The sequence below is a fragment of the Patella vulgata genome, chromosome 5 (assembly GCF_932274485.2).
Source record: "Patella vulgata chromosome 5, xgPatVulg1.2, whole genome shotgun sequence".
NCBI lineage: Eukaryota > Metazoa > Mollusca > Gastropoda > Patellidae > Patella > Patella vulgata.
In genome coordinates, this window is record NC_065883.2 from 34,210,351 (window position 1) to 34,222,587 (window position 12,237).

General features: G+C 39.0%; 1 protein-coding gene across 1 annotated transcript; it reads right to left on the reverse strand.

Annotated features, from left to right (window-relative positions):
• Positions 1–347: 347 nt before the first annotated feature.
• On the reverse strand, positions 348–12,148 carry LOC126821258 (exonuclease 3'-5' domain-containing protein 2). Its single transcript, XM_050549651.2, has 10 exons — positions 11,954–12,148; positions 9,789–9,952; positions 7,992–8,161; positions 7,471–7,596; positions 6,363–6,474; positions 5,832–6,035; positions 4,462–4,510; positions 3,893–4,016; positions 3,470–3,620; positions 348–2,074 (listed from the first exon to the last, which is right to left on the reverse strand). Exons 1-9 carry the CDS (start codon positions 12,003–12,005, stop codon positions 3,473–3,475), a joined length of 1,149 nt encoding a protein of 382 aa, XP_050405608.1. The 5' UTR covers positions 12,006–12,148; the 3' UTR covers positions 348–2,074; positions 3,470–3,472.
• Positions 12,149–12,237: the final 89 nt, after the last annotated feature.

The following is a 12,237-nucleotide window of genomic DNA, read 5'->3' on the forward strand; positions in this document are numbered from 1 at the left end:
CTTTCAGTCCTTAAACTACAAAGGAGTCCTTCAGTTATGTTGAATTGTGCACAAACGACATAAAAACGAAAGTTATGTAAATCGGTACCAAAAAGCAGTAATTTAACATTAATAAAAATGTTATTACTATAGCTGACTCACAAATTCCATTTGTTGATAATGTTAAAGAACTTGGTGTCTATTTGGATGCGGAACTTGACATGGAAAATCAAGTTAATCATTTTTGTAAGACTTGCTACGTAATCTGCGATCCATACTTGAAATTCGGAATCTAATAATCTCAAACGATGCTACCCATATACTGGTTCGCTGTTTAGTATTATTAAGAATTGATTACTGCAATAGTCTTCTCTGGGGTATCAATCATACATTTATTAATGAGTTACAGCTATTACAAAACACTGTAGGTAGGATTGTTTTTCAATCTACATTTGTATAAGATACAGGTATAACATTTATAAGACATAAGTTAAGTTTGTCGAGGTCAATATTTGGAAGGTTGCTGCTAATTTATTAAAGTTTGATGTTGACTCGGGTTTATATGCACTTTCCTAGTGTTTAGTGACTAAAGTAGATCTTCATTGTTTTCCACTTCTTAACACTTAAGCTTAGAGAGTTGATGTTCACTTGTTGTTCGGCAGCATGTCGACAAACCTGGAAATATAGTCCACCTTGTGTTTCTTGATGGATTATATATCTTCAATATAGTGAAGATTCAGGATCAGGATGATGCCACGCTGGCAACATTGGGGAAATTTAAATATTCAAGATGGCAGACATGCGGCATGTGGGCAAAATGTGTGACAAATTCTCTCGGGCTCAGTTTGAAGGTAGTTTCTATAAGAATTGCCTTCAACTAAATATCACCCGATGGTTGATTGTGTTAGGCAGTAAGGCCGTGAGGAATTTGTGTTCGTATAAGTATACAAGGGGTAGATCGGATGCTCTTGAGTTACTTGTTCTTATTAACGCTAATTCCGCTGTGATTTTCCGCCAAAATAAACCCTCATTTCGAATTTGTCCCTCCTAGCGGAATTAGCCGCCCCTTTGGGAGGGATACCCTGCTTATTGGGTTTGGCGGGTCGAATTCTTATAGAAACCACTTTCAAATCGAGGTCCGAGAGAATTTGTCACGCATATTTCTCAACAAAATAACCCGGAAATGCCTCTTGTCGACCATATTGAATATTTAAATATCCCCAATGATGCCAGAGTGGCATCATCCGGATTCTAAATCTACACATAATATTGAAGATATATAATCCATCAAAAAACATTAGGTGGACTATATTTCCATGCCAATGCTTAAACTGGGGTTTTGAAATATAGTGATGAAAAATCCAATTTTTTCGAATAATCATTCTTTGTAACATTACAAACGCACATGCACGCTTTCAAGGAAATCCGAAAGATCTACATGATAGTATTCCAAAATACTACCTATGAGAGATATCTCAACTGCTGCTTCTAGGGCATTGGAGATGATAGCAGTTTATTTGGAAACAAAAATAGTGTGTTCACAAGAACTTTTATGATCTTTCCGCAAATATATTTCATTACGTTATTTCGACTTCAACGAAAAAATCGTCATCTATACTGACGCCCACAGGGTTAGGAGCAATGCTCAATCAGGGGGACAGCATCACTGCTGTCTAAAACTAGCCTATGTCGCTTTTCCAGGGTTTTCGGCAAAGGGGAGATAACTCCGGAACGGAAATTCGCAGAACGCTGGAATGATGGATATCGGTAGGGTCCGTCCTTTCATGACCTGGAGCAACAGTGGCCATGTGACTAAGACGCTAGCTCGCTAGCCTGGAGGTCGCAGGTTCGCTCCCGGTGTTGGATCGGGATTTTCCAGCGTGGTTTCTCCTTGTCAGTGGGCAGGATGGAGGGCCTGACAAGGACAGCTGTCTAGTGGTTCGGATAGTATAAAAAAACTGAAGTCCCGTGTGCACGTAAAAGATCCCTTGACAGTTGGAAGGGCAAAATCTCCCTCGGAGCAGAACAGTAGGGCGTTAAAACCCATTACACTTCACATCACTTCCTCTCATCACCCCAATGCTTTTTACCAAATCTGAAAAACATTCGTTAAAAAAACTATAGCCTCCAATGCCTTCACGGGGTTTTTGTTAAAGGGGGGTGGGGTAACTAACTGTTAAAGGAGCTAAATCGTTAATATTTGGGACCTACAAAATGACACAAATGGGTCGCAACGTATATAATAATGTAATATGAATGTAAAAAAACTGATTTACATTCAATCGTTTTCGTTTTTACTCTAATTTCAAAACAGTTATGTTCGGCGAAATACGCCAGAAGTCTCAATCAAATGGCAATCTCTAGCGTCTGGTTATTCCAGTCTACACCGATAGTATTTATTGCGCATGCTCTCCAGAGAAGAATATGGGGTCACCGTTTGACATGACTTGTGGAATATGTCTAACCTCGTTCTTCCGAGTCGCTTGTTACAAATTGCGTTAAAACGCATTATGGTACACGATTCGTGTACCAATGGTAAAATTGTCTTAAATATTGGATATCAGAAGCCCATCATTTTCCGGTATGATCACAACACCACTGTTGATTAAAATTGACAAACAATTCGTGTTTTCATTGTCGAAGGTTTTGGATGATATTGAGTTAGAGACTTAGCTACTTTAAGTTTCCATCTCCTTACTCGCAACTCCAGTTTTGGTTACAAATTATGAAGTCTTACTTAAAACGGGTATCGGGAGCCATGGTGGCTCAGTAAGTAAGGCAAGGAACAGTGTCTAGTTGTTCAGATGAACGAAGACGCGGGTCCCTGTATACATGTTGGCATGCAGGTTAAAGAAAACTTTGCAGTCGGAATTCCAAATCTGAGTAGGTCACAATTTCCCTCATTGCCTACTGCATGTAATATGCCCATCTTCATTTAATTTAGCCCAGATGGAGTAGAAAATTAGGCCGTTAAACCCCATTTCATTTTTATAACGGATATCTGTCTTCAATCTGAATACAAATGAAATGAAATGAAATGAAATGGAGTTTAACGTCCTACTGTTCTGCTCCTAACCTGGGCTAATGAAGACGGGCATACGCCATACAGTGGGCTATGAGGGAAATTTTGCCCGGACAGCGGCACTACGGCCTACTCTTATATCGAATTCCAACTGCCAAGGGATCTTTTACGTGCACGCCAATGTGTACACGGGACCTCGGTTTTTCGTCCCATCCGAACAACTAGACAGCTTTCCTTGTCAGCCCCTCCGTCCTGCATCACTGACAAGGGAGAACCACGCTGGAAAATCTGGATGAACTTTCTCGGCCAATGCAGGGATCGAACACCCGACCTCCAGGCTAGCGAGCTAGCGTCTTACCCACTTCGCCACGTGATCCCCCAATCTGAATACAAGATAATACACTACTGAATTTTAATGTAGTGGTCCCCACCTTTTATAAAGTTAACAGATTTAAATAATTTACTTACGTGTTAGTTCATATCATTTGACAACGTGAAATCCAGGTTTGTATTAAAAAATTTCTCGTCGTTGTTTAACTCATTCTTATCACAACGTGAACATATTTTACAAGTTATCCCATTATGTGTTCTAGAAATAAACTCAACGGAAGATCTCAGTCTGAAAAATTGAAATAATTTGTGTTTTCAGCTTCTATATACATATTGGGAAATAATAATAATAATAATAATATGTACATTTATGCAGGCCCGCGACGCTAGAAAGGTTATGTGTCCAATCCGATTAAAACAGATTCTATTTCGTTTTGTTTTTTAGTTTTTATTAGACTATTCTATTTGTTTTTGTTTGTTTCAAGGCTTTATACTATTGTCTAAATAGGATGAAAAATAAAATGATATAGAATGCACACGTGCCTCTCTGATTTGACTTACACTCTTACAGGTTCTGGTAATCCACACATATAACAAGAGGCAGGTTGCACATCAACATCTGGTGTATTTGGTTTTGTAGACAATTGATTGAAACCTTGTGGATTGGACTCTTCTAATGTCCTATCTATGAAAGATACATAACAACAATACATACAAGTTTATTTGTACGTCCACTCAACACTGTGTCATTTCGGGGCTAACATATGGCAAATATGTTGTTTATTTTTAGATTTGCGTACATGACTGTTTAGCTGAGGTTAGGCAGATAGTCCACTCTCTGCAACAACATTCTGGTTTGACACATGCTTTTCGCTATCTATCCCCTCGAATAAATGAATACTTGTTTAAGAATTCGTCTTCATTGGCCCCATTGGGAAAGAAAAGTAGTACGTTAATCCCCATTTCATTTCGTTAAAGACAGTTGCCTATGTAGTGGAAAGTAGTAATATATGGAAATATAATCTTAAACTTTGCAACCTTGAATGGTAATTCTTGTACAATTTTCCTGTCTTTCTATATACCAATTATGTTGAGAAAAATAATTTGGCCTTCATTATACAAATACTTACCTTTATGTTTAATGTGTGTATATGTTTGATTGATTTGTCGGTGCCCTGGCTGTAAATATTGAGAAAATGACATTTTAATCATGTTTCAAAATCATTTTGTCTTATATGTTACCCTGTCTTCATTATCCAAGTCGGAGTAAAACAGTAGGACGTTAAACCCCATTTCATTTCTTATTACATTTCACAATTATAATACATTTGTACCACTTGTTAATTCTACTTAAAATGTGAAATGTCTTTAAAGTTATAGTCATTGTTCCATCCCAACCTTAGTCCTTATAACATACCGAACACTAGTAAAACCCAGAATTTAGTACAGTTTTCCCTAAAGCTCAACTATACCCTATAAACTCTGTAGCTTTCTAACCGTTTTATACCTACAGTATGGTACATCAGGAACAGCAACTTCTCAAGTAATTGTTACATATTCTCCCAAGCAAATTTTGTGGTGAGCATGCATCTTAATTTAAAAACGACAGAAGAACGCTAAATATATATAGAGTTCATCCTCCCGTGACCCCAATTCATCCCACCACATTTTACAAAAATCCTTCAAAAATTGTAGACTCTATCGTGTTCACAGGGAGGGGTGACCCTAAAACGAAAGTCACAGAACGCTAGTAATATCGATACTAGATTCATCCTCTCATGGCCCCAATGCCTCCCACCAAATTTGAAAGAAATCCGTTAAAACTATACCCTCTATCTCGTCCACAATGTTGGCTTCCCACCAAATTTAGAAAACATCCGTTTAAAACTACATCCTTCATCGTGTGCTCAAGGTTGTCGGCACAAGTGGGGAACAGAAAGTCACCGTACACTAAATATTAGGAGGGGGGAGGGGAGTGGGGGATGGTTAGCGCGTGCGTGCTGTATCATAAGGTATGTCACTGAGTCAACTAACGTGGTTTCGATTCCTCCGTTTTACGTGACGAGGAGTAGGGTCGCCTGTCCAACCTCGTGGGTTTTCCCGGGTCCTCTGGTTTCCTACCACTGCTAAAGACCCTTACGCGCAAGCGAATTATGGGAATGAATTTGAACCATGTGTTAGTCACGAAATGACCTAGTTTGTGTCGAGTGGACGTTAAACTCTCTCTCTATCGCTGTAGCCTCTATTGCGTTCGCGAGGGGATATACCTCTGAGACGGAAAGTCGCAGAACGTTGAATTTCGATATGATTCGTTTTCTCATGACCCCGATGCTTCAAACCAAATTTGAAAAAAATATGTTAAAAACTATAGCCTCTATCGCGTTCACAAGGTTTTCAGCAAGGCGAGGATGACTCCGGAACGTTGAATATCGATAGGGTACGTACTCCCGTTACAACGGACCACAAAACTATAAAGAATGGATTGTAAAAAATAACTCACCTTAATTAGGACTGTTCCTCTAAATTTATAAGCCTTATCTACAGCACCGTCATATAAATATATGACTGTTTGTTTGTAGTCTTCATGTAAATAGAACTCTGTATCCAGTTCCTGTCTTGTAGGTATATGATTTAATATTTTAGTTAATAACAGTTTAATGTAAATATCTATTCCAACCAAAGCATCCATAGCTGCATAATGTATCTGTAAATATAACAAAATAAAACCAATTGATTCCTTACAGCATCTAGATAAATACCGGCAAAGTAAATGTAAATTTGATTTTTAAGAGTAGTGACACGTCCTTGGTCATTTATTCATCGCAGCCAAAACGTTAGTGATTTCGCTTTAAAAGCGTTTAGTGACCACTGTATGACACCCCGTTGCCTACCTGATAATAATAAATATATATAGCGCCAAAACTCCACAAAAATGGGCAATTTTTTAAGGTCATGTGTAAGCACTTGCCAGAAGCCTTATCTTAAAGTTTATCTGTAATAATAGGCTAATATATGTATTTCAAACACCTACCTGATCGTGGGTGAATTCGGGAGCTTCCCAGTTTCCACACCTAACTTCAGGAATCTTTGACATCTTGTAACCCAGTATTCCTTCGGATAAGCCATACAGTCCGCGTGATTTACTGTAATATAATATATCAATATCATTACTATTACACCTTAAAAGATTGTCAGCATACAAAATGTTTCCAGTTAGCTTACGTGATAATTGAGGGAAAAGAAAAAAACAACCATAAAATGGTGAACTTTGAATGAGATGCAAGGAATCTGTTTCAAGTAAACCACGTTAAGTTTTACAGTTACCTGTGCCGAACATACAAGTAGTAAACATCGTCACGCAAAGCGAGGATTACGCCCACACAGCAGCTGCAGCTTATTCGAAAGAAAACTAACTTGGGTGTTGAGAAAATTCCACACAGTTCTCGCAAAGGGGGAATAACTCGAGGCAGGAAGTCTGCAAATTATGAATATCCATAGGAATCGATGGCATAACACCGGAACCGAAGGTCGCGACGAACGCTGAATATCGATAGGGTTCATCCGCCCATGACCCCAATGCTTCACACCATTTACTTCACATTGGGGGGGGTGGGTGCTGAACTGAAGGTCGCGGAACGCTAAATACCAGTACCTTATATCGCGTTCACAAGGTTTTCTGCAAAGGGGGTAACTCCGGAACGCTGAATATCGATAGGGTTCATCCTCCCATGACCACAATGTTTCACACAAAATGTATCCGTTGAAAAATTGCAGCCTCGCAGCCTCTATCGCATTCACAAGCCAATCTGTTAAAAACTAGCTTATATTATCGCTTCACGGGGTTTCGGTAAAGGGGGGTAACTACGGAACGGAAAGTCGAGGATAGCTGAAAATCAATATATATGGTTCATCATCTCATGATCCCAATGTTTACAATCAAATTTGATGACATTTCGTTAAAAATGTAGCCCCCTTAGCGTTCACAAGGTTTTCGGCAAAGGGTGGTTAAATCCGGAACTGAAAGTAGAGATAGTATTATCCTGACCACAATGCTTCACACCCAATTTGACCGACGGGCTGGGTGACGACATAATGCGCCCACGCTGACACGAGGGTGCCTAAAGAAGGATTATTTATACCATTCATAAAATCCACGAATTCTGGGTACTACATGACGTAGATCAACACAACCTCGTACTTTTAAATTATAATGTCTCTCTAATTTATCTCCATCATCTTTTACAGCTACACCAACTTTAATAATACTGTAAAATACAACATATTACAATACTTTTATAGCTACACCAACTTTAATAATACTGTAAAACATAATCTTACTAAATGAATAATATACAAAATCTTTTCAAGCAGTCCTTCAGAGGACTTGGTCAATCTGTAAAATATGAACATAATGCATTATATAAAGACACTGTTCTGCAGAGTAAAGTAGGCCCAGGTCGTTTTAAATGCCGCGGTATTGCTAGGTCTGAAAAGGAGGAATGACATGCGCATGGGAAAATTTATTTCTCAATGACAGCTATGTCATAATTTTATGAAATATTGTAGGCTCAACGAATATATATATGGGGAAAATTATTAGGAGATAAGTCCCTTCCCCCGCACTTTCACTCTTGCATCTAACTATCACCAGTGTACGAACCTCTTATCAGATAATATTTCTAGTAATGATTGTGGTAAATCATCAGCTGACATCTGACACAATCTAACTAACACACATAATCCGTCATATGTAGCCAGCTGAAGTAAAGCAACTCTACTTTCAGTTTCCCCTTCTGCATAAGGTAACCATTCACAATCTAACCCTAATATCTGTAATGACAAATTAGTCCTTGATCAATAATTAATTACCCAACAGTAAATGTCAACTTGAACACTGTGAAATGATAAAAAGAGCATCACTAACACTGCAATATACGTCCACATTCCTGATTTGATTGATATGATACTTTTTTAAATGAAGACTCAATGACAGACCTTATGATACAGCGCGCACGCTATAACCATTCAGCCACCCAACGCCCCTGGAACAATACAAATAGGTACCACCCTGTTATTGAAATGACTGATATGCTGAATTTAAAACAAAATCAATAGTTGCCGTCCTTAGGGTATAAGGAATAAGTATACCATGTTCCAATATAATCCATTCAGAATTGTGGCCTTCGGACGCTAAACACAAAATTTGGACGTGGCTCTGCCCCTGGGGGTCGAGACAAGCAACAAAATCAATAGTTGACGCCCTTAGGCCATGCCAAGTTTCAAGGTGATCCATTCAGAATTGCGGTCTGTATACGATAAACACAAACTTGGGCGTGGCTATAAGGAATACATATACCAAGTTCCAAGACGATCCATTAAGAATTGTCGCCTGTAGACAACACACGGACACATAAAGAAAAAAAATGGGTGTGGCTATGTCCCTGTAGGCGAAACACAGACACACACAAAAATTGGGCGTGGCTCTGTCCCAGGGGGTCGGGCACGCACCAAAAATAATAGAGGTCATCCTTAGGGTATAAGGAATAAGTATGAAAAATTTTCAAGACAATCGATTAAGAATTGCGGCCTGTAGGTGGCAAACAGAAACACAAAAAGAAACTTGGTGTGGCTCTGTCCCCGGGGGTTGGGCATGCAGCGCAAACAATAGGGATGTTCCTTAAGGAAAGGAATAAGTATGCAAAGTTTCAAGATAATACGTTAAGAAATGCGGCCTGTAGACGACAAACAAACAATTAAAAGAAATGGGCGTGGTTCTGTCACTGGGGGTCGGGCACGCACCAAAAATAATAGAGGTCGTCCTTAGGGTATAAGGAATAAGTATTTAAAGTTAAAGGCGACACACAGATACACACACATCCGTACATACGTACATACATACATACATACATACATACATACCATATTATATACGATCCATGATACACACATACATACATACAGACAGGGGATAGTCAGTCTGGTTAAAATACAGATCTATATTACGTTTCGTTTTTTTATACTTTCGAGAGCCTCTACTACATGAAGATCTGACCAGTTGTAACCCGAGTTCGCATCAGGGGTCATAGTATACGACATTTGATTAACCAATCAGCGTTGATGTTCCTAATTGGTTACCCACCACCCACTGTTTCATGCAACTCACGCCAAAAACTCGCCGTAGCAGACCGTTTCATTGGCTAATCCCTCACATCAATAGGAACACGGGTTATGTAAAAACTCTTCCAGATCCCAGTGTAATAGAGACCAGTAAAACTAAATTTTGAACTATAAAAAACGAAACGAAATAGGATCTGTGTTTTAATCAAGATTGGGAGATTAGTCTTAAATGACCATGTCCACATGGGACCTCAGTTTTCCGTCTAATCCGAAACAACTGGACATAAAAGAATTTTTGTCAAAATATGCCTCCAAAATAGAAATTAAAATCAAACACTACCTTTACTGTGTGGGTATGACTATTTATAGTTGGATAAAGATGTTCCCATTCTGATGGTGATCTGACGACGTGTATTTCTTTAGGTGTTCTCGATGTATCGATTATGCGTTTGGTAGACGATAAGCGGTGAATAATATAGACGACAACAGCAGTAATGGTTAGTCCTGAAAAAGAATAAAATGGTTGTGATAAAATCGTGCTCTACTATCATTTTATTCTTCAAGACAAGGGAGAGTGGTATTACTCTACATAACGGGATATTGCGGATACAGGGTCAGTAAATTTGCACTCTATTTAAAATTATGCTGTTAACATTACTACATTAAATCTAACAATTTATGGCCTGACCTTTTATCGATGAATATAAAACAGTTTGGACAAACTCAATCAAAGGGGCTAAATTAATGCTTCAAAGAGTAAAGATCAATTTTTGTGGAATGTAAAGTGTTAATTTGAGCTGTTAAAAACTAATTAATCAATCTGAAAAGACATCTGGAATAAGAAGGGGTGCTAAAAAAAAAACATTTTCTCACACGCATATAGCCCATTCCTGTCAAAAACTATCCGTACTACAAACTAAAAACTAATCGAATCTTTGGGAATGCAATAAGGGATGATCGGACCAGAGGACGTAAATATTAAAACATTCTTACTAAAAACAAATCCACCCTCTGGGAATAAAACGATGGTCGGATTAGCGGACCATAATTGGACTTTACGGGCCTCTCAAGACGGGTCATCGTACTAAAGGACAATCAGAAATGAAATGGGGTCTACTTTTCTGCAATGACTAGGCTATAAAGAAGGACTTTAACGGTTGCATTGACAACGGCGCTACGGCCTACTCTTATTTCGAATTCCAACTGTCAGGCGTTTTTTTTTTTACGTGCACGCCAATTACATGGGACCTCGGTTTTTCGTCCCACCCGAACGAATTGAAAACTGGCATATCAGGTCCTTCGTCCTTTTTTTTAGCATCACTAACAAAGAGAAACTGCACCGGAACAAAAACGAGGACCTTACTCAGGCAACACCGGGAGCGAACCCTGACCTCCTGGTTAGCGAGTCGCCGTCCTGTAAACTGAGCCATCTCGGCTCCCACGACAATCGGAATGGTACATGGAGGGTTGATAGATTTCCGGGCAGTTAAAATAAACTATCAAAAACAGGGATTAAGGGAATGCCAGACAAACGGACTATCGCTCCAGGGCGGTCGGGGGAACGGACTTTCAGATTTACAGGCCCTCCAATTAACCTTTTGTTTAGATCGAGGATCATCGAACAAAAGGACTTAGGCCTACATCCGAGTAAATGAAATGAATTAATCTCAATCAAACTCGAGAAAGATCAAACGATCGAAGGGTCGACATATATCGGGCCATACGTTTCTGTATCGGACAATTTTCAAATGTAAACAATTTAATTAAATCAACCTGTCCATAACATATTTATTGTATTGAACGTTAAATCTTTAATAAACAACAATATGTATCGGACCAAGAAGGCAATTAGATTTAGCGGCTGCAGTAGAGAGCCTATACTCGGACCAAAGTTATTATCATTATTAGAATGTGTTATCGGGGAAGTTCAGTGTGTAGGCCTATAACAGTGTCGTCTTAAATACTCGAATCTGGAAATAACCAACTTGAGCTAGCATATTGATAATAATAATAATTATAATTATTAATATGTATCCGAGAATTCGCGTTGCCGCGTGCCTTGTCGCGTATGTATTGTAGCCTAGCAAACTAAAAGAACTCTAAAATTAACGACCGAACTGGGTGAAATTTATTGTGGAACGAACATTGGGCGTCTGAAAATTTCAAGTCTTTTCAACCATTGCAAGGGGGTTGGATGGCCGAATGGTTAGCACCTGCGCGCTGTATCATAAGGTCTGTCATAAGGTCTCAGGTCCTCCGGTTTCCTCCCACTGCTACAGACCTCTACGCGCAAGCGAATTATTGAAATGAAATTGAACCATGTGTTAGTCCCGAAATGATCCCTCTCTCTGCCCCCCCCCCTCTCTCTCTCGACCATTGCAATGATTTGCAAGCTGAACGAAAGGGTCATGAAATGCGCCGAAGGATGGCACTTTAGATTTTGTCTGAAATGACCTGGTAAATCTAGTCTATGGGGTTGTTTCGAAAAATAATTCCATACCATACCTATAAAAACATCCCGCGGTATAAACAGTTGTTCTAATAGTTCTAAAAACATTGTATCTGGTATTTATCAATCGTACACAAGAAAGGCGTTGGTATAGAAAGTGGGTGTTTGTGGAAAAGGGAAATATTTCAGTATTGTACGAGAATAGATAACTCTGTGTAGTTTTGTCTCTCTCTCGGTAATCCCCGTTTCTGCTACAAGGCCACATTTGGCTCACCAAGTGTGGGATAAAGATACCAGGGATATAGCTTGTTTATGGATACTTTAATGGGGACACTTAAAA